The sequence below is a fragment of the Pseudophryne corroboree genome, chromosome 8 (genome assembly GCF_028390025.1).
Source record: "Pseudophryne corroboree isolate aPseCor3 chromosome 8, aPseCor3.hap2, whole genome shotgun sequence".
Taxonomy (NCBI): Eukaryota; Metazoa; Chordata; class Amphibia; order Anura; family Myobatrachidae; genus Pseudophryne; species Pseudophryne corroboree.
In genome coordinates, this window is record NC_086451.1 from 451,641,177 (window position 1) to 451,667,638 (window position 26,462).

Sequence of the window (26,462 nt, forward strand, 5' to 3'; positions counted from 1 at the left end):
CAAATGATTCCCCAGTGTTGGATGGTCACAGCTGTAGCTTCAGCAATGCACTTTGTAGTCAGTAACTTACTTGTACCGTTGGAAAGCTTCTGACTACTACTGTGGGAATTTGCTCAGCAATCTAATCCCACCTCATGGAGGTCTTACTACTTAGACTATGCAGTGTCTACAAGCTTAGTATTATACTCTTCCAGAAACCGATTCTTTGTTCTTTTCTGTATAACCACAGGTTCTTGTTAAAATGTGATGGAGGGACGAGAGCCCCCGACCCGACCTAGCCGCACCACACCTGCCAGCCCCAGAGTGACCCCTGCTCTGGTGAAACGGCCTCGTTTCCAGACTCTTGCACGTTTTTGGGAGGGGCAAGATGTTCTAGCTCGGTGGACAGACGGACTTCTCTATCTGGGAATCATCAAGAAGGTGATATTTTTTTTCCCACTTACAGCTCTCGTGGTATTATTAGCAAGACAATTCATTGTGAGTCACAAATAAATTACGACTGGTATGTAATCATTATCCATAAGTCTGTATTTACTTGAGTCCCTTGTTGTCTAATGCCCTCGTGCCATTGTTACTCGCCCATCAACTTCCCCTTAAGTGCCCAGATGGAGTTACATCATTGCATTCTGAACAGCTAATGGTCACACCTGTGTATTAATACTGTTCCCACCATTCTCCCTCCGGTGTTCACGTGCAGGTGGACAGTGCGCAAGAGACGTGTTTAGTTCGCTTTGAAGACAACTCCCAGTTCTCTGTGCTTTGGAAGGACATCTTCCCCCGTGAGCATCCCATTAACTCTCATTAATTATTGATAAGTGTAACGTCGGTGCTTAGCACACTTCTGTCAGACGTTGGTTAATGCAGTTCCTCACCTTCTCCCATAGCTGCTGTGCCAGGGAAGGAGCAGTTGTGCTGCGTGTGCAGTTCCCAGGCCTGCACCTCGGACAACAAACTCGTGCACTGTGGGAAGTGCAAACACGGTGAGGAGCCCCTCAGGGTATCCATCACTTGTATATATCTATCATCATGATTAGGCAGCTGTAACTAAGCTCTACCACTTGTCGTACAGCTTATCACCAGGAATGCCACGTCCCCAGTGTTCCGTGCGATACAGATAGTGCCGGGAGTTCCTGGATGTGCAGGCAATGTGTCTTCGCAGTGGCTACCAAGGTACGCGTTTCTCTTCCCGGACGTGATTGTTCTGAGATCAGACTGCCCGTTACATCCTTTATTTTCCTATCGCTCTCACAGAGAGGCGGTGCTCTCAAGAAGGGCCCCTACGCACGCTCCATGCTGCACATGAAGCTTTCCCTGCCTTACCAGTTGAAGTCTTTAGAGTGGGATCCACTGCACCTAACCAATAAACAGCAGTGTTACTGCTACTGCGGGGGGCCTGGAGAGTAAGTATGGCGTAAGTAACAAAAGGACAGGGGGTGGTGTCCGAAGGGATAGGGTGGGTAGTTGGAGTGGTTGAGTCCAGGAAAGTAAGTATAACTTGTGAACCTAGGGACTATGGTAGGATGTATGTATGTGGGTATATATGTCCCATTTATATGTAAATATATACACACAGCTCTCTGTTCCCGCAGATGGAACATGAAAATGCTTCAGTGTTGTCGCTGTCTACAGTGGTTCCATGAGGCTTGTACACAGTGTCTGAGCAAACCCCTTTTATACGGAGACAGGTGCGTATGGAGTGATATAAGTAAGTGAGACCAGTGTACAGCACCTGTGATACATTCTCTCCCACGTTGGGCTGTGCCTATTTCCAGGAAGACATTTTGGTGCACAGAGTCCGGCTGTATGTCCTGAATTTATCTTTGTCACTTCAGTACTAAAGTGGATTGGCAGTTTAGATCACTCTTGTCCTTCCTGATAATAGGCTCCTTCTCTGACATGCCCGAAATTTGTTCTTTTTAATAGGATTTTGTGACTTGTGTATAACCATTTAGCCTCCTACACCTGTTTATACCAACCTCTTCCTCCAACACTTGTGTGTGATAGTCGCCATGCTCCCCACACTGCATAATGATAGACCCTTTGTAGTCTGTGCCACTATTATGTGAGCCAGTGCGCCACGTACACTTAAGTATATCAGCCACTGTTCCTCCCACACTCAAATTTTGTCTCCCAGACTTTATTATATAATCAATTTTGTTGTTCCGTATGGGATTGGAGAGAGAATGGTGACGTCGGGAAGAGGGCTGGGGTTGGGGAGAGAGAATATTGAATAGCAGAAGAGGGCTGGGGTTGGTGAGAGAATGGTGACGTCGGGAAGAGGGCTGGGATTGGAGAGAGAATGTTGACAGCGGGAAGAGGGCTGGGGTTGGTGAGAGAATGGTGATGGCGGGAAGAGGGCTGAAGTTGGTGAGAAAATGGTGATGGCGGGAAGAGGGCTGAGGTTGGTGAGAGAATGGTGATTGCGGCAGGAGAACTGGGGTCGGAGAGAGAATGGAGGTGGCTGGAGAGGGCTGGGATTGGAGAGAGAGTGTTGACGGCAGGAAGAGGGCTGGGGTTAGAGAGAGACTGGTGACTGCGGGAAGAGGGCTGGGGTTGGAGAGAGAATGGTGACCGCGGAAAGAGGGCTGGGATTGGAGAGAGAATGGTGACTGCGGGAAGAGGGTTGGGGTTGGAGAGAGAATGGTGACGGCATTTAGAGGGCTGGGGTTAGAGAGAGAATGGTGACGGCGGGAGGAGGCCTGGGGTTGGAGAGAGGATTTTGACGGTGGGAAGAGGGCTGGGGTTGGAGAGAGAAGGTTGACTGCAGGAGGAGGGCTAGTATTGGAGAGAGAATGGTGGTTGCGGGAAGAGGGCTGGGATTGTAGAGAGAATGTTGACGGTAGGAAAAGGGTTGGGATTGGAGAGAGAACGTTGACGGCGGAAGGAGGCTGAAGAGAGAATGGTGACAGCGGAAAGAGGTTGAAGAGAGAATGGTGACGGCGGAAAGAGGGCAGGGGTTGGAGAGAGAATGGTGATGGCGGGAAGAGGGCTGGGGTTGGAGAGAGAATGGTGACGGCAGGAAGAGGGCTGGGGTTGGAGAGAGAATGGTGACGGCGGGAAGAGGGCTGGGGTTGGAGAGAGACTGGTGACTGCGGGAAGAGGGCTGGGGTTGGAGAGAGAATGGTGACCGCGGAAAGAGGGCTGGGATTGGAGAGAGAATGGTGACTGCGGGAAGAGGGTTGGGGTTGGAGAGAGAATGGTGACGGCATTTAGAGGGCTGGGGTTAGAGAGAGAATGGTGACGGCGGGAGGAGGCCTGGGGTTGGAGAGAGGATTTTGACGGTGGGAAGAGGGCTGGGGTTGGAGAGAGAAGGTTGACTGCAGGAGGAGGGCTAGTATTGGAGAGAGAATGGTGGTTGCGGGAAGAGGGCTGGGATTGTAGAGAGAATGTTGACGGTAGGAAAAGGGTTGGGATTGGAGAGAGAACGTTGACGGCGGAAAGAGGCTGAAGAGAGAATGGTGACAGCGGAAAGAGGTTGAAGAGAGAATGGTGACGGCGGAAAGAGGGCAGGGGTTGGAGAGAGAATGGTGATGGCGGGAAGAGGGCTGGGGTTGGAGAGAGAATGGTGACGGCAGGAAGAGGGCTGGGGTTGGAGAGAGAATGGTGACGGCGGGAAGAGGGCTGGGGTTGGAGAGAGAATGGTGACTGCGGGAAGAGGGCTCGGGTTGGAGAGAGAATGGTGACCGCGGGAGGAGGGCTGGGGTTGGAGAGAGGATTTCGACGGCGGGAAGAGGGCTGGGGTTGGAGAGAGTGATGACGGCAGTAGGAGGGCTGGGGTTGGAGAGAGAATGATGACGGCAGGAGGAGGGCTGGGGTTGGTGAGAGACTGGTGACAATGGAAAAAAGGCTGGGATTATTGTTGGAAGCCTGAATCTGAAAGCAATGTGGCAAATTATCTTCATTTGTTCTGTCAGGTTTTATGTGTTTGAGTGCTCGGTGTGTACAAGAGGTCCAGAGAACGCCTGGAGGCTTCCCCTGGGATGGTGAGTAAGACATCCTGTTATTTTCTCCTCTATCAGTACAGATGTCTGTCAATAAGGGTTAGTCAGTGCCATGGGGGATGTAGCTAAAACTACAGAGCAGAAGTTATCTGTAGTTGTGTGACTTGCTTTATGTGACTTGCTTTAAACTGATTAAAGCTGGTGTCTGGTTAATATTGGTTACAACTTATTTCTGTTGTTATTAATATTATCATTTATTATTATTATTATTATCATCATTATTGATATTTTCAATTGCATATTTGCATTTTATTGTTCAAAGCCTCTTAGTTTTTTTAATCCTTTTTTTGGGGAGGATATACCTCTGCTATAAATAACAATAATGTAGCAACACACTCTACAATGGTGAGCAAATGGTTTATTAGTAATTATGGCTAATGCTTACTCCCTTAGTAAATCTGATGGTCAGTAGGAGCTGCCCAAGGACATGTAACCTGTAGTGAGATTTTATTGGCCTTTATATTTTGGAGGGGGGCATGATATGGACCTGGTGTTACCCCCCAAAAAAGTTATATTTTTAGGAACAATACTAATACCATGTTCAGACTGACAATGGCGGGGTTACACCCTGGACTTGTGCACGAGACCTTCCCAGGTGCAACCGCTTGAGACCCCGTTCAGACTGGTGGCCCCGACACGGGAATATGCCGTGTCGATGACGTCACCGGGTCACATGCGGGGGCGGCGCTTGGAGATCAGATGATCTACAAGCGCCGCCCGCTCCTACAGTGTGAATGGGTCCCGGATCGCATCGATCCGGGAACACCGTTCACGCTTGCGCCTGACCCGGTATTGACCCGGGAATAACCCTTCTTTATTGCCGGGTTGAAATACCGGGCCAGACGACCCGGGAACTTGCCAGGACCCCCGTTCACACTGCAAATAAATCCGGATTACTGCGCGTTCACGTGCAATAACCCGGATTTTTAAAGGCAGTGTGAACGTGGTATAAGGAAGTTTTATATATCTGCAGTACCACATACAACCACCAGCTGCGGCCTCACAGTCAAACCATATAGTTATAGTGTTATATCCTCTTTTACAGTCACACAGGTCCATCCAAAGCTGGGTGGCGATCTTCGCTCCTAAACTCTACTAGCAGACCCTCTTACTGTCATCACTCGTTCTCCTGCCTCACACAGACTGTGGGGCCGATCGGGTCCCACGGAAAGTGGCTGTTATCGCAGACCGCTGCGGAAGCCTGATTTACTATGTTGTGCTAATACGAGATTCACACAGAACTTTATATACACCTCCACGACACTCATACGACACTCCCACAAGTTAGGGTGATTACATGTGATCACATGGTTGCCGCTCAATTCACATCCTGAAATGCCCAATTTCTTGTACAGATATGTCCAGACAAGTTCCTCTCATCTCACACTAGGACAGACATACACAAAGATGCGTAAATCTGCATGCGCTGTATGCAGGAGCTCGCCGTTTGCCTCTGTGTGCAGACACCGGTCCCTGTATGTGTGCCGTGGCTTTGTCACATGATAACCCGTTCCCTCTGTCACCCGCAGGGTGGATGTGTCGCACCTTGTCCTGTATCACCTCAGCATTTGTTGTAAGAAGAAATACTTTGATTTTGAACGGGAAATCCTGTCCTTTGTGAATGAGAACTGGGAGAGCCTGCTAGTGGGAGATGTGAGTATGTGACCTCGCTGCGTCGGTGATACAATAGTAACACGCGCCTGGGGCTGCACACCGGGAAGGCGGCTAGTTTAAGATTGCATTATGACTATGTACAAGCGCTGGCAGGCAGTTTTTGGGGTGAGCCAATATCCCTAGCAGTGCTGCTGAGACATGCATTAGGGGTGTGGATCAATGGATTGACAATCGTTAGGTCGACGGATGAAAGGTCGTCACACAAATGGTCGACACGCTACTATTCCTGATAGACGTCCACGTGGATAGTAAACCAAGACGTTGTTGATAAAACATTAGAAGAACCGCAAACACGTGTCGACCATTATGTTGACCTTTTGTACCTGTTGACCTTACGCACTGCCGACGTTTCATCCGTTGACCTTTTGTAACTGTCGACGTAACGCAAGTCAACTATATGGCCGACCTATTGACTGTCGACCTATACATTGTCTATCATCCGGATACCATGCATTAGAACCTAGTGATATAAGAGAGGTACAAAGACAAATCGAGCAAATCAGTATTTAGTTCATGTAGAATAAAGTAGCGGTGGATCTACAGTCCTGTGTTACAGATGTATACGGGTGTACAGTATTTACCTTCTTGGCTACAGACAAAGCCCTAAAAGGCCCTACACACTGGGCGATGTTGGCGATATATTTTTCTCTGACGTCCTAGTGGATGCTGGGACTCCGTAAGGACCATGGGGATATAGCGGCTCCGCAGGAGACAGGGCACAAAATAAAAGCTTAAGGATCAGGTGGTGTGCACTGGCTCCTCCCCCTATGACCCTCCTCCAAGCCTCAGTTAGATTTTTGTGCCCGGCCGAGAAGGGTGCAATCTAGGTGGCTCTCCTGAGCTGCTTAGAATAAAAGTTTAGTTAGGTTTTTTTTATTTTCAGTGAGTCCTGCTGGCAACAGGCTCACTGCATCGTGGGACTAAGGGGAGAAGAAACGGACTCACCTGAGTGCAGAGTGGATCGGGTTTCTTAGGCTACTGGACACTAGCTCTAGAGGGACGATCACAGGTTCAGCCTGGATGGGTCACCGGAGCCGCGCCGCCGTCCCCCTTACAGAGCCAGAAGAGACGAAGAGGTCCGGTGAAATCGGCGGCAGAAGACATCCTGTCTTCAGACTAAGGTAGCGCACAGCACCGCAGCTGTGCGCCATTGCTCTCAGCACACTTCACACTCCGGTCACTGAGGGTGCAGGGCGCTGGGGGGGGAGCGCCCTGAGACGCAATATAACAGAATACCTTAGGTGGCAAAACAGAATACATCACATATAGCTCCTGGGCTATATGGATGTATTTTAATCCCCTGCCATTTTACACAAAAAAGCGGGAGATAGGCTCCGCCCCTTCACGACGTCCTTATCTCCTCAGCACACAAGCGCCATTTTTCCTCACAGCTCCGCTGGAAGGACGGCTCCCTGACTCTCCCCTGCAGTCCTGCTTCAGAATCAGGGTAAAAAAGAGAAGGGGGGGCATTGTTGGCAGCAAATAACAATAATTAACAGCAGCTATAAGGGAATAACACTTATATAAGGTTATCCCTGTATATATATATATAGCGCTGGGTGTGTGCTGGCAGACTCTCCCTCTGTCTCTCCAAAGGGCTAAGTGGGGTCCTGTCCTCTATCAGAGCATTCCCGGTGTGTGTGTGTGCTGTGTGTCGGTACGCGTGTGTCGACATGTATGAGGAGGAAAATTATGTGGAGGCGGAGCAGTTGCCTGCGTTGGTGATGTCACCCCCTAGGGAGTCGACACCTGACTGGATGATTGTATTTAAACAATTAAGTGATAATGTCAGCAATTTGCAAAAAACTGTTGACGACATGAGACAGCCGGCAAATCAGTTAGTGCCTGTCCAGGCGTCTCAGACACCGTCAGGGGCGCTAAAACGCCCGTTACCTCAGTGGGTCGACACAGACCCTGACACAGATACTGAGTCTAGTGTCGACGGTGACGAGACAAACGTAATGTCCAGTAGGGCCACACGTTACATGATCACGGCAATGAAAGAGGCATTGAACCTTTCTGACACTACAAGTACCACAAAGAAGGGTATTATGTGGGGTGAGAAAAAACTACCAATATTTTTTCCTGAGTCAGAGGAAATAAATGAGGTGTGTGAAAAAGCGTGGGTTTCTCCCGATAAAAAACAGCTAATTTCTAAAAAATTATTAGCATTATATCCTTTCCCGCCAGAGGTTAGGGCGCGTTGGGAAACACCCCCTAGGGTAGATAAGGCGCTCACACGTTTATCTAAACAAGTAGCGTTACCGTCTCCTGATACGGCTACCCTCAAAGAACCAGCTGATAGAAGGCTGGAAAATATCCTAAAAAGTATATACACACATACTGGTGTTATACTGCGACCAGCAATCGCCTCAGCCTGGATGTGCAGTGCTGGAGTCGCATGGTCGGATTCCCTGACTGAGAATATTGATACCCTGGATAGGGACAATATTTTGTTAACTATAGAACATTTAAAGGATGCATTATTATATATGCGTGATGCACAGAGGGATATTTGCACCCTGGCATCAAGAGTAAGTGCTATGTCCATCTCTGCCAGAAGAGCGTTGTGGACGCGACAGTGGTCAGGGGATGCGGATTCCAAACGGCACATGGAAGTATTGCCGTATAAAGGGGAGGAGTTATTTGGGGCTGGTCTATCGGACCTGGTGGCCACGGCAACGGCTGGAAAATCCACCTTTTTACCCCAGGTCACTCCACATCAGCAGAAAAAGACACCGTCTTTTCAATCTCAGTCCTTTCGTTCCCATAAGTACAAGCGAGCAAAAGGCCACTCCTTTCTGCCCCGGGGCAGAGGAAGAGGAAAAAGACTGCACCATGCAGCCGCTTCCCAAGAGCAGAAGCCCTCCCCTGCTTCTGCCAAGTCTTCAGCATGACGCTGGGGCTTTACAAGCAGACTCAGATATGGTGGGGGCCCGTCTCAAAAATTTCAACGCGCAGTGGGCTCACTCGCAAGTGGATCCCTGGATTCTACAGGTAGTATCGCAGGGGTACAAACTGGAATTCGAGGCGTTTCCCCCTCGTTTCCTGAAGTCTGCTTTACCAAAGTCTCCCTCCGACAGGGAGGCAGTTCTAGAAGCCATTCACAAGCTGTATTCCCAGCAGGTGATAATCAAGGTACCCCTCCTGCAACAAGGAAAGGGGTATTATTCCACGCTGTTTGTGGTACCGAAGCCGGACGGCTCGGTGAGACCAATTTTAAATCTGAAATCCTTGAACACTTACATAAAAAGGTTCAAATTCAAGATGGAGTCACTCAGAGCAGTGATAGCGAACCTGGAAGAAGGGGACTATATGGTGTCTCTGGACATCAAAGATGCTTATCTCCACGTCCCGATATACCCTTCTCACCAAGGGTACCTCAGGTTTGTAGTACTAAACTGTCATTATCAGTTTCAGACGCTGCCGTTTGGATTGTCCACGGCACCTCGGGTCTTTACCAAGGTAATGGCCGAAATGATGATTCTTCTACTAAGAAAAGGCATTTCAATTATCCCTTACTTGGACGATCTCCTGATAAGGGCAAGATCCAGGGAACAGTTAGAAGTCGGAGTAGCACTATCTCAGGTAGTGTTACGTCAGCACGGGTGGATTCTAAATATTCCAAAATCGCAGCTGATTCCAACGACACGTCTACTGTTCCTAGGAATGATTCTGGACACAGTCCAGAAGAAGGTGTTTCTCCCGGAGGAGAAGGCCAGGGAGTTATCCGAGCTAGTCAGGAACCTCCTAAAACCAGGACAGGTCTCAGTGCATCAGTGCACGAGGGTCCTGGGGAAAATGGTGGCTTCTTACGAAGCGATTCCATTCGGAAGATTCCATGCAAGAACATTTCAGTGGGATCTACTGGACAAATGGTCCGGATCGCATCTGCAGATGCATCAGCGGATAACCCTGTCGCCAAGGACAAGGGTGTCTCTCCTGTGGTGGCTGCAGAGTGCTCATCTACTAGAGGGCCGCAGATTTGGCATTCAGGATTGGATCCTGGTAACCACGGATGCCAGCCTGAGAGGCTGGGGAGCAGTCACACAGGGAAGGAATTTCCAGGGCCTGTGGTCAAGCTTGGAAACGTCTCTTCATATAAACATTCTGGAACTAAGGGCCATTTACAATGCCCTAAGTCAAGCAAAACCTCTGCTTCAGGGTCAGGCGGTGTTGATCCAATCGGACAACATCACGTCAGTCGCCCACGTAAACAGACAGGGCGGCACGAGAAGCAGGAGGGCAATGGCAGAAGCTGCAAGGATTCTTCGCTGGGCGGAAAATCATGTGATAGCACTGTCAGCAGTATTCATTCCGGGAGTGGACAACTGGGAAGCAGACTTCCTCAGCAGACACGACCTTCACCCGGGAGAGTGGGGACTTCACCCAGAAGTCTTCCACCTGATTGTAAACCGTTGGGAAAAACCAAAGGTGGACATGATGGCGTCACGTCTAAACCAAAAACTGGACAGATATTGCGCCAGGTCAAGGGACCCTCAGGCAATAGCAGTGGACGCTCTGGTAACGCCGTGGGTGTACCAGTCAGTGTATGTGTTCCCTCCTCTGCCTCTCATACCACAAGTACTGAGAATCATAAGAAGGAGAGGAGTAAGAACTATACTCGTGGTTCCGGATTGGCCAAGACGGACTTGGTACCCCGAACTTCAAGAGATGCTCACGGACGAACCGTGGCCTCTACCTCTAAGAAAGGACCTGCTACTGCAGGGGCCTTGTCTGTTCCAAGACTTACCGCGGCTGCGTTTGACGGCATGGCGGTTGAACGCCGGATCCTGAGGGAAAAAGGCATTCCAGAAGAAGTCATCCCTACCCTGGTCAAGGCCAGGAAGGACGTAACCGCAAAACATTATCACCGCATTTGGCGAAAATATGTTGCGTGGTGTGAGGCCAAGAAGGCCCCTACAGAGGAATTTCAACTGGGTCGTTTCCTTCATTTCCTGCAAACAGGACTGTCTATGGGCCTAAAATTAGGGTCCATTAAGGTTAAAATTTCGGCCCTGTCGATTTTCTTCCAGAAAGAACTGGCTTCAGTACCTGAAGTTCAGACATTTGTAAAAGGGGTGCTGCACATACAGCCTCCTTTTGTGCCTCCAGTGGCACCTTGGGATCTCAATGTGGTGTTGAGTTTTCTAAAGTCACATTGGTTTGAACCACTTTCCACTGTGGACTTAAAATATCTCACATGGAAGGTGTCGATGCTGTTAGCCTTGGCTTCAGCCAGGCGTGTGTCAGAATTGGCGGCTTTATCATATAAAAGCCCTTACTTGATATTTCATTCTGACAGGGCGGAATTGAGGACTCGTCCTCAATTTCTACCTAAGGTGGTTTCTGCATTTCACATGAACCAACCTATTGTGGTACCTGCGGCTACCAGGGACTTAGAGGACTCTAAGTTGCTTGACGTTGTCAGGGCCTTGAAAATATATGTTTCCAGGACGGCTGGAGTCAGAAAATCTGACTCGCTGTTTATCCTGTATGCACCCAACAAGCTGGGTGCTCCTGCTTCTAAGCAGACGATTGCTCGTTGGATTTGTAGTACAATTCAGCTTGCACATTCTGTGGCAGGATTGCCACAGCCAAAATCAGTAAAAGCCCATTCCACAAGGAAGGTGGGCTCATCTTGGGCGGCTGCCCGAGGGGTCTCGGCTTTACAACTTTGCCGAGCAGCTACTTGGTCAGGGGCAAACACGTTTGCTAAATTCTACAAATTTGATACCCTGGCTGAGGAGGACCTGGAGTTCTCTCATTCGGTGCTGCAGAGTCATCCGCACTCTCCCGCCCGTTTGGGAGCTTTGGTATAATCCCCATGGTCCTTACGGAGTCCCAGCATCCACTAGGACGTCGGAGAAAATAAGATTTTACTTACCGATAAATCTATTTCTCGTAGTCCGTAGTGGATGCTGGGCGCCCATCCCTAGTGCGGATTGTCTGCAATACTTGTATATAGTTATTGTTACAAAAATTCGGGTTATTATTGTTGTGAGCCATCTTTTCAGAGGCTCCTTTGCGTTTATCATACTGTTAACTGGGTTCAGATCACAAGTTGTACGGTGTGATTGGTGTGGCTGGTATGAGTCTTACCCGGGATTCAATATCCTTCCTTATTATGTACGCTCGTCCGGGCACAGTATCCTAACTGAGGCTTGGAGGAGGGTCATAGGGGGAGGAGCCAGTGCACACCACCTGATCCTTAAGCTTTTATTTTGTGCCCTGTCTCCTGCGGAGCCGCTATATCCCCATGGTCCTTACGGAGTCCCAGCATCCACTACGGACTACGAGAAATAGATTTATCGGTAAGTAAAATCTTATTTTTTTTCACCAACGATTTAAAGCCTACACACCGGATGATATCGATGGCCAATTTGGACGATATGAGAGTACAGACATCTATATCGTCTAAATTGACTGGCATGTTTAAACGATGATCGTTCAACGATGAACGATTGCGGGTACGTGCATCTTTCATCGTCGAAGCATCCACACTGAAAGATAGGAACGATTTATCCTTCATTTATGAATGACATCGTTCATATCTTTCAAATATATCGACCAGAGTGTAGGGCCCTTTACACCAAAACCGCAAATGCTACTTCATTTGTGTTAGCAAAGTGCAAACCTCACATATATCCAGTGACACAATCACCAGTGTGCATTCAGTATTAAGCATGTATACACACACACTTATGTGTATAAATGTATGGACTCTGAGTCGCCAAATTATTGTGACCACCAGGCGATTTTATGCAAAGCAGCTATTCTGCAGATAGTGCTTATAAGGTTTATGACTGTGTAAGAACGGACAGATGACGGTACGCAGAGAATAATGAAGTGTATCACTCATCATATAATGGGTAAATGAAGGACTTTGAGCGTGAAACGACTGTTGGCGCTCGCAGGATGCGAACATTAGCAAAACGCCTGCACCGGTGATTTGTTCTAGGATGGCGGTTGGTAAAATGTACACAGAGTGGACCAGCGGACAAGGCCGGTGGTCCTGAACACCTACTGAATGCTCTAGCGGAACGGAGAGTGGGAGGACTTGTTCAGTCCCGCAGACCGGCAATAGCGCATCACACTATGGATAATCTGATTCAGGGACCAGTTCAGTTGGCCTCAGCAAACGGTGCACCGCACATTAGGGGGTATGGGCCACAGAAGCAGTTTGGAAACGGGTCATCTGGTGTGACGGGTGGTAGGGCGAGGAGATGCAGTTCTTCACCTTTGAGCTAATATTCCCCACCACATACAGACAGCAGATCCATGCCCAGAAGAATTCTAGATGAATAAAGGGCAAAAAGTAGCCCAACGAAGCACTAACCCAGGTGGTCATAATGAAAATGTATAAAAAAAACCCTCTTGAAATCATCACCGATGGCGACAACAGAGTACAACACATGAGGCTCTTATGCCCGTGACATCACCGTCACCCTGGAAATGTCAGTATGCCATGGAGAGCCTAGACATTTTGAACCCCTGTTACCATGGCAACAAGTAAATAAGAATAATAAAAGCTGAAACGCTGCACAACCCGTATTATTGCATCAAACTGCAGCAGAATAATAAAGCTTCACTTTGGCAGCAAAAGAGGATTTTAGAAGGTCGGGAGGTGACATTGTAAACGACTCGGAGGTCTAGACATGAAATGGGTGCGTTACGCTGATTGTCTTTATTCATTATAGACTGTGTCCTGATTACCATGGCAACTATATGCTCTTGTGGAAGTGAGTGCGATGTGCTCTGAGGCTGTGCTAATTCTTTACAGCCTCCGTATAGCAACTAACAAAGCCGTCACTGGTGATTGGCATGTCTCTTACATCCTATGGGGTCACTTTGGGGGGGGGTTTCCAGTGCCACAGCTGGGCTTTTGGCACTTCATTCACAATCTGCACAAAGTTTGAGGCTCTTCTGTGTCTTTCCTGTGCACATACTGTGCTTTGTCTTACATGCCCACCGGGGGAAAGGTAGCTTCTGCACCACGCCATCCAAGGCAGCATCGATTCATGTTTATTCTTTTCTTTTGCCTTTTAATTAATTACACTTTAACTGACGTGTTGGTTCATCAGCATTCACCCAGCTTGTGTGGATGTGTAATGCGGACTGCAGAGGCTCTGGTTAGGGATGGGAAGCAAATGATGAAATATCAGAACTATAGATGTTTTGGTTTCAGTGCTTGTCGGGTTTTCTTGCCATCGATGATGAGATTCAGTGTTGCTCACCATCAGTGGTTTTGTTCCGATGCTCTGTGACTGTTTGCTCTCACACCCAGCTACCCCTTGCTATTGAGTCTGGAGTACTTGGGAAACCACATACAGGAAGGCTCCGGGTAATGGGTTTCGGCTGCCATTTAGGGTGCAATCACCGGTGACAAACGCAGGATATCTGTGTGTGTATGTTTGGGGGGGAGTTAAACATTACATAGTAAATAAATACACAAACATAATAGAACCAGTACTGCACTTTCTAAGCACACATTCTCCCACCTCATGGTATGGCTCCTGTCTCTTCTTCCTGGTAGCTACTCTCTGGTCCACACACAGAGCAAACTTAGAGGCTGCTACCACTGGGCATGTGCAGCAGCTCTGCTCTGTCCCTTACACTGCATGATGTGGCGGCAGCTCTAGTAATCGTATTATATATCATTGCTATTGTCTGAATTTGAGCCACTTGTCAAGAGAAGAGGGGTTTCCGGGCACCCGGAAACCCACCCTGCGTTTGCTTATGAGTCACCACAACAGGGGTGTTGCGAATGCCCTTTGTGTCCGCAGACTAAAAAAACAGACATCTAGTCCTGTGAAGATTTGTTTCTGTTTGGGTCAGTTGACCAGCTAGAGTTATTCTCTGCCTCATTCTTATCTGTCATGTCAGATATGGGAGTTGTTCCAGATATAAATCTTAGGGGTCAACGTCAGCCCTTTTTTATGTTCTCTTTCATCCACTAGGGGACACTGCTTAGACGGAAGGTAATGCATACTACAACAAGTAATGTTTTTTTTGAAAGGTAAAGAGCTTCAGTTGTTGTGCAGATTGTGCATCAAGTACCAGAATCCCAGCTAGGGCTCTGTACCAAACAGTGTTGGTGTGCCGCAACGGATCCAGACAATAAGATTGATGTAAGCACAAGAGTACCGTCTCCTGTCCCACAGAACGAGGAAAGATAACCAAACTATCGACCCAAAATATTAACCAGTCACTGTACAAATATCATCTGCCAGCATCCATACTTGTCTTTCACCACGTATCACAGCTGAGCATGCGTCCTCTGTGGTTCTAGAGAAGGCTTTTGCGTTTGTGCTGTGGTGATTATGGAGTAAGTGTATTCGCTGATAAGGAAAGAGCCATGGTATTTGTTCTCCATAGTATAGTTTGTATCTCAGATACTCGTATATGCGCTGTTGTGTCCCCTTTAAATTTTTAGGATTTTAGAAGTTAATGTGTTTTATATAAGGGCCCAGGGCCAAGTGTTTCTATACAGTTCACGGAAATCTGTGCTGTCTTCTGGCATCCACAACAAGGGTGATTTATTCCTGAGAATACACAAGTATTCCTTATAAATAATGGTGGTAACATAAGAACGCAATATATAGAGCGGTTGGTATATTTCTTATCATCACTTGTGCACTATCCCCTACAGCTCACAGACACCCCTCGCTCAGACCGGTATTCCCACCTGCTCCACGCACTGACAGCTCAGAAGGACAGGTACGAACTTTCCCAGCATGCACCATCTCTCACCCCTGCGGCTTTCGTCATTTGCAAACGTTTATGTATTTGTTGATTTGAATTGCAGTTTAGTCGCTTAGCGGTTGTTTTGAGGCTTCAGCATCAGTATATGCTAAATAAGCAGAATATGAAAAAGATATATACGTACGGTCCTCCAGAAAGACGTATGTGTTGTATGAAGTCTTAACAACTCTCACCCTACAGATCCAGCTCATGGTCCCTGCCTGCATTGTGCCCCCAATTGACATCTTCAGTGTCACAACTGTGACTGACTCCTTTTGACCCCAAATAGTTTTTGACAGCAGGTTGCTGGTGACTTTAATAAATGCCTGTATACAATATAACTTACTTCTGTGGGATCTGGATAAATGTATATTTTCTCTGACGTCCTAGTGGATGCTGGGGACTCCGTCAGGACCGTGGGGAATAGCGGCTCCGCAGGAGACAGGGCACAAAATTTAAAAGTTTGACCACTAGGTGGTGTGTACTGGCTCCTCCCCCTATGACCCTCCTCCAAGCCTCAGTTAGGTTTTTGTGCCCGTCCGAGCAGGGTGCAATCTAGGTGGCTCTCATAAAGAGCTGCTTAGAGTAAAAGTTTTGATAGTTTTATTATTTTCAGTGAGTCCTGCTGGCAACAGGCTCACTGCAACGAGGGACCTAGGGGAGAAGAAGTGAACTCACCTGCGTGCAGGATGGATTTGCTTCTTAGGCTACTGGACACTAGCTCCAGAGGGACGATCACAGGTACAGCCTGGATGGGTCACCGGAGCCGCGCCGCCGACCCCCTTGCAGATGCCGAAGTAAGAAGAGGTCCAGAAACCGGCGGCTGAAGGCTTTTCAGTCTTCATGAGGTAGCGCACAGCACTGCAGCTGTGCGCCATTGCGCTCAGGCACACTTCACACCGGCGGTCACTGAGGGTGCAGGGCGCTGGGGGGGGGCGCCCTGGGCAGCAATGTTAATACCTTTCTGGCTAAAAAGAATACATCACATATAGTCCATGAGGCTATATGGATGTATTTCACCCCTGCCAGGTCTCAGAAAAACCGGGAGAAGAGCCCGCCGGAATAGGGGGCGGGGCCTATCTCCTCAGCACACAGCGCCATTTTCCTACACAGCTCCGCTGCTAGGAAGGCTCCCAGGCTCTCCCCTGCACTGCACTACAGAAACAGGGTAAAAAACAGAGAGGGGGGGCATTTTTTGGCGATATTATATATATTTAAGCAGCTATAAGGAAACAACACTTATATAAGGTTGGATATATGCAATACAGAAAGAGGACTACTCCTGATTGGCGCTTGTCAGATAACACCCACATAAAACATTATGATTGAGCCATGATTGGTAGGAAATAAGGCATGTGTCTAGTGTTATGTAAAAACAATCTCTGTTTTAATTTAAACAAACACTTAAAATCAAAACACATATAAAATGGAAGTAGATAACACAGAGAATCCTACCAAGATGGTGGCCGGAGCCGCAGGTGTTATATGCAAGGTATACCCGGGAAAGATACCCTGCATAAGGCTCCGGAAGGCGAGATTTTCCCTGTGGTATAAACTGAGTCCAAAAACGTCCTTGGAAGTCCAGAGCACTGGTAGGCAGACACCAACGCGTTTCGGGACATCAAAGTCCCTTTTTCAAGGTAGTATGTCTCCAGTGCTAACTTAGTGTCTTTATATAAGGTGTGCAATTAGTGAAATGGCCTCCTGCAAAGCACTTCCTGTCCGCCGATTACCGGAACCGGAAGTGACACTCCTGTGCGTTCCACCAGCCGACCGGAAGTGATCTTCCGGTCGGCTGGTGGAACGCACAGGAGTGTCACTTCCGGTAATCGGCGGACAGGAAGTGCTTTGCAGGAGGCCATTTCACTAATTGCACACCTTATATAAAGACACTAAGTTAGCACTGGAGACATACTACCTTGAAAAAGGGACTTTGATGTCCCGAAACGCGTTGGTGTCTGCCTACCAGTGCTCTGGACTTCCAAGGACGTTTTTGGACTCAGTTTATACCACAGGGAAAATCTCGCCTTCCGGAGCCTTATGCAGGGTATCTTTCCCGGGTATACCTTGCATATAACACCTGCGGCTCCGGCCACCATCTTGGTAGGATTCTCTGTGTTATCTACTTCCATTTTATATGTGTTTTGATTTTAAGTGTTTGTTTAAATTAAAACAGATTGTTTTTACATAACACTAGACACATGCCTTATTTCCTACCAATCATGGCTCAATCATAATGTTTTATGTGGGTGTTATCTGACAAGCGCCAATCAGGAGTAGTCCTCTTTCTGTATTGCATATATCCATTTCTATTTTTGGGCTCAACAGGGGAGCCCTGTGACCACCCCTAGGCCAGCTAAAGTCTATACAGCGCATTTTTCTACCTCAACCCCATTTTGACAACTTATATAAGGTTGTTCCTATATAATTATAGCGCTTTGGTGTGTGCTGGCAAACTCTCCCTCTGTCTCCCCAAAGGGCTAGTGGGGTCCTGTCTTCTATCAGAGCATTCCCTGTGTGTCTGCTGTGTGTCGGTACGTGTGTGTCGACATGTATGAGGACGATGTTGGTGTGGAGGCGGAGCAATTGCCGGTAATGGTGATGTCACCCCCTAGGGAGTCGACACCGGAATGGATGGCTTTGTTTATGGAATTACGTGATAATGTCAGCACGCTGCAAAAGTCGGTTGACGACATGAGACGACCGGCAAACCAGTTAGTACCTGTACAGGCGTCTCAAACACCGTCAGGGGCTGTAAAACGCCCTTTGCCTCAGTCGGTCGACACAGACCCAGACACGGACACCGAATCTAGTGTCGACGGTGAAGAAACGAACGTATTTTCCAGTAGGGCCACACGTTATATGATCACGGCAATGAAGGAGGCTTTGCATATCTCTGATACTGCAAGTACCACAAAAAGGGGTATTATGTGGGGTCTGAAAAAACTACCTGTAGTTTTTCCTGAATCAGAGGAATTGAATGACGTGTGTGATGAAGCGTGGGTTACCCCTGATAAAAAACTGCTTATTTCAAAGAAGTTATTGGCGTTATACCCTTTCCCGCCAGAGGTTAGGGCGCGCTGGGAAACACCCCCTAGGGTGGACAAGGCGCTCACACGTTTATCCAAACAAGTGGCGTTACCGTCTCCTGATACGGCCGCCCTCAAGGATCCAGCTGATAGGAGGCTGGAAAATACTCTAAAAAGTATATACACACATACTGGTGTTATACTGCGACCAGCAATCGCCTCAGCCTGGATGTGCGGTGCTGGGGTGGCTTGGTCGGATTCCCTGACTGAAAATATTGATACCCTGGATAGGGACAGTATTTTATTGACTATAGAGCAATTAAAGGATGCATTCCTTTATATGCGAGATGCACAGAGGGATATCTGCACTCTGGCATCAAGAGTAAGTGCGATGTCCATATCTGCCAGAAGAAGTCTATGGACACGACAGTGGTCAGGCGATGCGGATTCCAAACGGCATATGGAAGTATTGCCGTATAAAGGGGAGGAATTATTTGGGGTCGGTCTATCGGATTTGGTAGCCACGGCAACAGCCGGGAAGTCCACCTTTTTACCTCAAGTCCCCTCCCAGCAGAAAAAGACGCAGTCTTTTCAGCCGCAGTCCTTTCGTTCCTATAAGAACAAGCGAGCAAAAGGACATTCATATTTGCCCCGAGGCAAAGGAAAGGGTAAGAGACTGCAGCAAGCAGCCCCTTCCCAGGAGCAGAAGTCCTCCCCGGCTTCTGCAAAGGCCTCAGCATGACGCTGGGACCTTACAAGCGGACTCAGGGGCGGTGGGGGGGTCGCCTCAAGAATTTCAGCGCACAGTGGGCTCACTCGCAGGTGGACCCCTGGATCCTGCAGGTAAAGGGGATTTTATGGTGTCCTTGGACATCAAGGATGCTTACCTTCATGTCCCAATTTGCCCTTCACACCAAGGGTACCTCAGGTTCGTGGTACAAAACTGTCATTATCAGTTTCAGACGCTGCCGTTTGGATTGTCCACGGCACCCAGGGTCTTTACCAAGGTAATGGCCGAAATGATGATCCTTCTTCGAAGAGAAGGCATATTAATTATCCCTTACTTGGACGATCTCCTGATAAGGGCAAGATCCAGAGAACAGCTGGAGGTCGGAGTAGCACTAACTCAAGTAGTGCTCCAACAGCACGGGTGGATTCTGAATTTTCCAAAATCCCAACTGATCCCGACGACACGTCTGCTGTTCCTAGGGATGATTCTGGACACTGTTCAGAAAAAGGTATTTCTTCCGGAGGAGAAAGCCAGGGAGTTATCCGAACTCGTCAGGAACCTCCTAAAACCAGGGACAGTGTCTGTGCATCAATGCACAAGAGTCCTGGGAAAAATGGTGGCTTCTTACGAAGCGATTCCATTCGGCAGATTCCATGCACGAATTTTTCAGTGGGATCTGCTAGACAAATGGTCCGGATCGCATCTGCAGATGCATCAGCGGATAAAATTGTCGACAAGGACAAGGGTCTCTCTGCTATGGTGGTTGCAGAGTGCTCATCTGTTAGAGGGCCGCAGATTCGGCATACAGAACTGGGTCCTAGTGACCACGGATGCCAGCCTGAGAGGCTGGGGAGCGGTCACACAAGGAAGAAACTTCCAGGGCGTGTGGTCAAGCCTGGAAACGTCTCTTCACATAAATATACTGGAACTAAGAGCAATCTACAATGCTCTAAGCCTGGCAAAACCTCTGCTTCAGGGTCAGCCGGTGTTGATCCAGTCGGACAACATCACGGCAGTCGCCCACGTAAACAGACAGGGCGGCACAAGAAGCAGGAGGGCAATGGCAGAAGCTGCAAGGATTCTTCGCGGGGCGGAAAATCATGTGATAGCACTGTCAGCAGTGTTCATCCCGGGAGTGGACAACTGGGAAGCAGACTTCCTCAGCAGACACGATCTTCACCCGGGAGAGTGGGGACTTCATCCAGAAGTCTTCCACATGATTGTAGTCCATTGGGAAAGACCAATGGTGGACATGATGGCGTCCCGCCTCAACAAAAAACTGGACAGGTATTGCGCCAGGTCAAGAGACCCTCAGGCAATAGCTGTGGACGCTCTGGTAACACCATGGGTGTACCAGTCAGTGTATGTGTTCCCTCCTCTGCCTCTCATACCCAAGGTACTGAGAATTATACGGCAAAGGGGAGTAAGAACGATACTAGTGGCTCCGGACTGGCCAAGAAGGACTTGGTACCCGGAACTTCAGGAGATGCTCACGGAAGATCCGTGGCCTCTACCTCTAAGAAGGGATCTGCTTCAGCAGGGACCGTGTCTATTCCAAGACTTACCGCGGCTGCGTTTGACGGCATGGCGGTTGAACGCCGGATCCTAAGGGAAAAAGGCATTCCGGAAGAGGTCATCCCTACCCTGGTCAAAGCCAGGAAGGAGGTGACTGCACAACATTATCACCGCATTTGGAGAAAATATGTTGCATGGTGTGAGGCCAGGAAGGCCCCGACAGAGGAATTTCAACTGGGTCGATTCCTACATTTCCTGCAAACAGGATTATCTATGGGCCTCAAATTAGGGTCCATTAAGGTTCAAATTTCGGCCCTGTCGATTTTCTTCCAGAAAGAATTGGCTTCAGTTCCTGAAGTCCAGACTTTTGTAAAAGGAGTACTACATATACAGCCCCCGGTTGTGGCACCGTGGGATCTCAATGTAGTTTTGGATTTTCTCAAATCCCATTGGTTTGAGCCACTCAAATCGGTAGATTTGAAATATCTTACATGGAAAGTAACCATGCTACTGGCCCTGGCTTCAGCCAGGAGAGTGTCGGAATTGGCGGCTTTATCGTATAAAAGCCCATATCTGATTTTCCATTCGGACAGGGCAGAATTGAGGACGCGTCTTCATTTTCTGCCTAAGGTGGTATCAGCGTTTCACCTGAACCAGCCTATTGTGGTGCCTGCGGCTACTAGCGATTTGGAGGATTCCAAGTTGCTGGACGTTGTCAGAGCATTGAAAATATATATTTCAAGGACGGCTGGAGTCAGAAAATCTGACTCGCTGTTTATACTGTATGCACCCAACAAGCTGGGTGCTCCTGCTTCTAAGCAGACGATTGCTCGTTGGATTTGTAGCACAATTCAACTAGCACATTCTGTGGCAGGCCTGCCACAGCCTAAATCTGTCAATGCCCACTCCACAAGGAAGGTGGGCTCATCTTGGGCGGCTGCCCGAGGGGTCTCGGCATTACAACTCTGCCGAGCAGCTACGTGGTCAGGGGAGAACACGTTTGTAAAATTCTACAAATTTGATACCCTGGCTAAGGAGGACCTGGAGTTCTCTCATTCGGTGCTGCAGAGTCATCCGCACTCTCCCGCCCGTTTGGGAGCTTTGGTATAATCCCCATGGTCCTGACGGAGTCCCCAGCATCCACTAGGACGTCAGAGAAAGTAAGAATTTACTCACCGGTAATTCTATTTCTCGTAGTCCGTAGTGGATGCTGGGCGCCCATCCCAAGTGCGGATTGTCTGCAATACTTGTACATAGTTATTGTTACAAAAAAATCGGGTTGTTTATTGTTGTGAGCCATCTTTTCAGAGGCTCCTACGTTATCATACTGTTAACTGGGTTCAGATCACAAGTTGTACGGTGTGATTGGTGTGGCTGGTATGAGTCTTACCCGGGATTCAAAATCCTTCCTTATTGTGTACGCTCGTCCGGGCACAGTGTCCTAACTGAGGCTTGGAGGAGGGTCATAGGGGGAGGAGCCAGTACACACCACCTAGTGGTCAAACTTTTAAATTTTGTGCCCTGTCTCCTGCTGAGCCGCTATTCCCCATGGTCCTGACGGAGTCCCCAGCATCCACTACGGACTACGAGAAATAGAATTACCGGTGAGCAAATTCTTACTTTAATCTTTATATAATGGCAAAATATTGATCAGCGCTTTAAAGAAATTGTGTTCTCATTCACATCAGACACACTCATGTGCACTAAGAGTAACATTTATGTACCCGATTGTTTTTGAACTGTGGACAAACCGGAGCCCACAGCTGCTTGTTGCTGTCCGGTTCCGTGTCCTGACAGCAAATCAGCTTTACAGGCCAATCAGTTCACATACCTTAAGCCCAGTACACACTAGACGATTCCTGCAGACGCCGATATTGATGGTGGTGGGGAGCCGGCATCGGTAAGTGCATACACAGGGAAGGGAGTGACGGCATTGAGTGTACACACTGGAAGAGATTGTAAACGATCTCACTCAGATAGGCCGTTCTGAGCGAGATCTTTCACTTTCTCGTCTAGTGTGTATGGGGCTTAACAGTTTCTACATTGTCTTACATACGGCCTAGAACTGTTTGGTTCCTCACAGTAGACTTGTCAGCTTCTTACCGGTTGCCTAGGAATCTGTGCTGGCACACATATTGTATGTAGTACTTACCTGTGCACAGACAGGTACAGATCTCATCATCGCCACCGAGCATCAGCTGGTCATATGCTTAGCAAACTGCCGGAACTTGTTCATGGGCAGTAGTACAGTAGATACCCCAGTGATGTTAACCGCATATGCACCTTTCTACTAAGCCATCTATACTAAGGGGCCACTTCAATCCTTTTAACCAGCAGCTACCACTAAGGGGCCCAAAGCGCAGCAATGCAGATATTTCTCCATTTAGATGCCCTTTTACCAGCGGGGGTGACGTTTCTTTTCCCAGCCTTCCTGAGGTGCAAGAACAAATGTGTGCTAAGTCGGCACTTTAGGCCATTTGGACGCCCTAAGTAGGACTTTAGACAGGTTTAGCCGTTTTGACGTGGCTAAACCCTGTCTGTTTGGGCACAATATGCATGGGTCCCCGAACACAATTGAATCTTGACAATTGTTTGGGCATCTATACTTTCCAGTTCAGATGGGAAATATAGATGCCCAGAACAATTGAATCGCCCCCTAAGAATGTGAGCCACGGCTTTGCTCGGTCCATGTGTAATTGTAACACACTTCTCTTCCGGTTCCCCTCTTCATAATGGCCAACACTTGGAGCCACGGAAATCCAGCATAACAATTATGCACAATTAAAACACTCCATAGTAATTATTGTGCATGTGTAGTATGCAAGACTCATTTCATTTATGTGAGATGTAAATTAAATCTTCATTATTTCTACCTGCACCTTGTATTTGTCTACCCCCAGTACCTCTAAATTACCTTAGTTACGTAACAGGTAAGGGGTCAGAGTTTTCATTACAACTAGATCAGTGATTGGTACCTGTAACCTTAGGTTTATCTCTGGGAAGGAGATTAAGAAGAAGAAGTGTCTATTCGGGCTACAGAGCCGTGTACCTCCTCCTGCCCCACAGACGACGGTAACCGAGCTGAGACTACAGGAGACAGACGTAAGAGGGTCCACTCCTTCTGTAAGGTGAGGGACCCTGACCCGCCGGCTGCTCTGGCCCTCCGTGTAATATTCCTGCTAAATTTCACTGTGTATATATCATGCTGCATTCCGTATCTCCCTTCCCCTCCGCAGCGAGCGGATATAAAGATCTCTTGCAGTTCCCTTTCAGGGAGGATGGGGGTCCCGAGACGCCCCCCACACAGAAGGAAGAAGCTGAGCATAAAGCAGCGGACGCGGAAGGAGAGGCAGAAGCTGCAGAAAGCTCTTACCCAGGTAATTCTATGGGGAAGTTCAATTCCTCTCATCCAATCTGGGGGACACTGCTAAGACTCCGGGTTTAGAGGGGAGGGCAAGGAGCAGGCTCTAAATAGTTAATAAACTAGAACAATGCTCCACCCATCTCTAATCCCTCCCACTTCCAAGGAGCTCGGTCACATACATTGCAAATAATGACATCTAGCTTCTGCATGCAGGGCTGCTCCTCTTCCTATGTAACTGATGTATTTATTTCAGTAGGGGGATCATTGTATTTAATATATCTTGAGACTGTAAGTGTACATGTGCAGGGTCCTCTTCCCCTATTCTCTACACTTAGTACAGTCTCTGTCCGCACTGTTCCGCTGTCTCACACCCACCACCACTGATCTCGTTTCCGCCCATGGGTACTGGTTCATTGAATGCTGATTTACTTCCTACTTTGGTCCCGCCCCCCAAGCTAGTTTTCATTACTTACTGTCACGGGTCGCTCTACCCTTTCCCTCGCTTCTCCCAATAACCCCCAGACCTTGTGGCGCCATATAAATAAAACATAATAATTATAATAATAATATGTATGTGTGTCTTTGAGCATATTTGAGGATCCCAGAGGAATCCTAGGAGTTGGTGCAAGACAACACTTTTACCCTGGATATCTGAGGTGATGTCAAATATCCTTACAATCTACAGAAGGCGCTGTGCTATTTCCTGTGAAACATTTGGTTATTTGTTATTTCCATAAATGTATTCAGTGTTTTAGTCATACCAGACATCCGTTATGAAACATACAAAACAAAACACCATAATAAGTGACCAGTGGATAATCTCAAGTCCTAGATTTCACAGAGGAAGTGTTACATCATACATAAGATGGGATCTGTTAGTGTACTATATGTGTGAGACCGCTAGAGCCGGCGAGAGGGTCTTCTGCCAATAACAGCCTCCCTTCCCCCTGCTGTTCCCTTAGTGCACAACACACAAACAGGTACTTAGGTTGCCGCCTGGACTTAAACCACTAGCAGTATGGGCTAACACAAAAGTCTAGAGACCGCAGGATAATAACTGAGGGTGAGTAGACACACAGGAGCGTGGTGGGTTTAAGGACAGGCCTGGATCTCAGCAGGGGCATATGAGGTACTGTGAGATGGAATGCGAGCACTGTGAAGATGGTGCAGGCTGAGCACAAGGAACACTGAGACAAAGGGTAAACGCACTCTGGAACAGGACATGGGTTCAGACGGGGCAAAGACTAGGTTCAGATAGGCAGGTAAACGGGCAGAGTATCCGCAGGACACAAGCTATAACTGGCACAGGGAGCTGAGCTGACTGGCTTATAACAGCAACACTGACCAATGAGGAAAGCCACTCTGGGAGTGATCTGTTCAGTACAAGGGGCCTAACTCAGACTGGATCGCTGCAGCTGCAGTGATCGCAGTCTGAAGCCCTTTGGGGAGTGCGCCCGAGCACCCCGGATGGCCCAGTGAGATGCTGAAAGTATCTCAGGGCTGCGATTGTCTCTACCTGATTGACAGAACGCCGTTGGTGGAGCGCGGTCCAGACAACGCAGGCGTGTCCGGACTGTTGCGGGGGCGGGCCGTGATGTCGTAATGCACTGATGGAGAGTATTGTCCTTTGTAAGGTGTTAGGGCCCTAACTGGCATCTCTATTGCTGCTTACTGTCAGAATAGGATAATTAAATCAAGGTTGAAGATTAAACTAGGATTGTCCTATTTTTTCAATGTTAAACATGTCAAAAATGTATATGTGCTGACTAGTCGCTATTAGAAAATGTCACAGAAAGTCTATAAAAGCTTTTACCGCAGTTGGTGCAGGAAATGACCATAGTTGCGCCAGGTAAATAGGGGCATCGGATGAGCTCGAAGGTCACACGAGACTCCACGCCTTCACTTCGCTGCAGTAAATGGCGTCTCTCTCTATTGTAGGATGTGGTACAAAATCCATTTAGTTCTAACCAGAGGTACCAGGGATACCGCGGTAGCACCTACAACTTCCGACGCACAGGAGCACGCTGCCTACAGAGGTAAGACCGGTCACTGATACTCCGCACAGAGCTAAGGGGGTCATTCCGAGTTGTTCGCTCGGTATTTTTTTCTCGCAACGGAGCGATTAGTCGCTAATGCGCATGCGCAATGCCCGCAGTGCGACTGCGCCAAGTAAATTTGCTATGCAGTTAGGTATTTTACTCACGGCATTACGAGGTTTTTTCTTCGTTCTGGTGATCGTAATGTGATTGACAGGAAGTGGGTGTTTCTGGGCGGAAACAGGCCGTTTTATGGGTGTGTGCGAAAAAACGCTACCGTTTCTGGGAAAAACGCGGGAGTGGCTGGAGAAACGGAGGAGTGTCTGGGCGAACGCTGGGTGTGTTTGTGACGTTAAACCAGGAACGAAA

The 26,462-nt window shown here is 48.3% G+C and overlaps 1 protein-coding gene across 3 annotated transcripts in view; it reads left to right on the plus strand.

Annotated features, from left to right (window-relative positions):
• The window catches only part of PHF1 (PHD finger protein 1), a 43,419-nt gene that overhangs the window by 6,889 nt on the left and 10,068 nt on the right, over positions 1–26,462 (plus strand). For all 3 annotated transcript variants that reach the window (XM_063938272.1, XM_063938273.1, XM_063938274.1), the window contains exons 2-13: positions 230–420; positions 698–779; positions 885–980; positions 1,070–1,170; positions 1,252–1,400; positions 1,590–1,685; positions 3,915–3,983; positions 5,531–5,654; positions 15,328–15,395; positions 23,681–23,821; positions 23,956–24,070; positions 25,996–26,093. In XM_063938272.1, coding sequence (XP_063794342.1) covers positions 247–420; positions 698–779; positions 885–980; positions 1,070–1,170; positions 1,252–1,400; positions 1,590–1,685; positions 3,915–3,983; positions 5,531–5,654; positions 15,328–15,395; positions 23,681–23,821; positions 23,956–24,070; positions 25,996–26,093 — 1,313 coding nt within the window. In that variant the 5' untranslated portion in view covers positions 230–246. The remainder of the gene's footprint in view (positions 1–229; positions 421–697; positions 780–884; positions 981–1,069; positions 1,171–1,251; positions 1,401–1,589; positions 1,686–3,914; positions 3,984–5,530; positions 5,655–15,327; positions 15,396–23,680; positions 23,822–23,955; positions 24,071–25,995; positions 26,094–26,462) is intronic.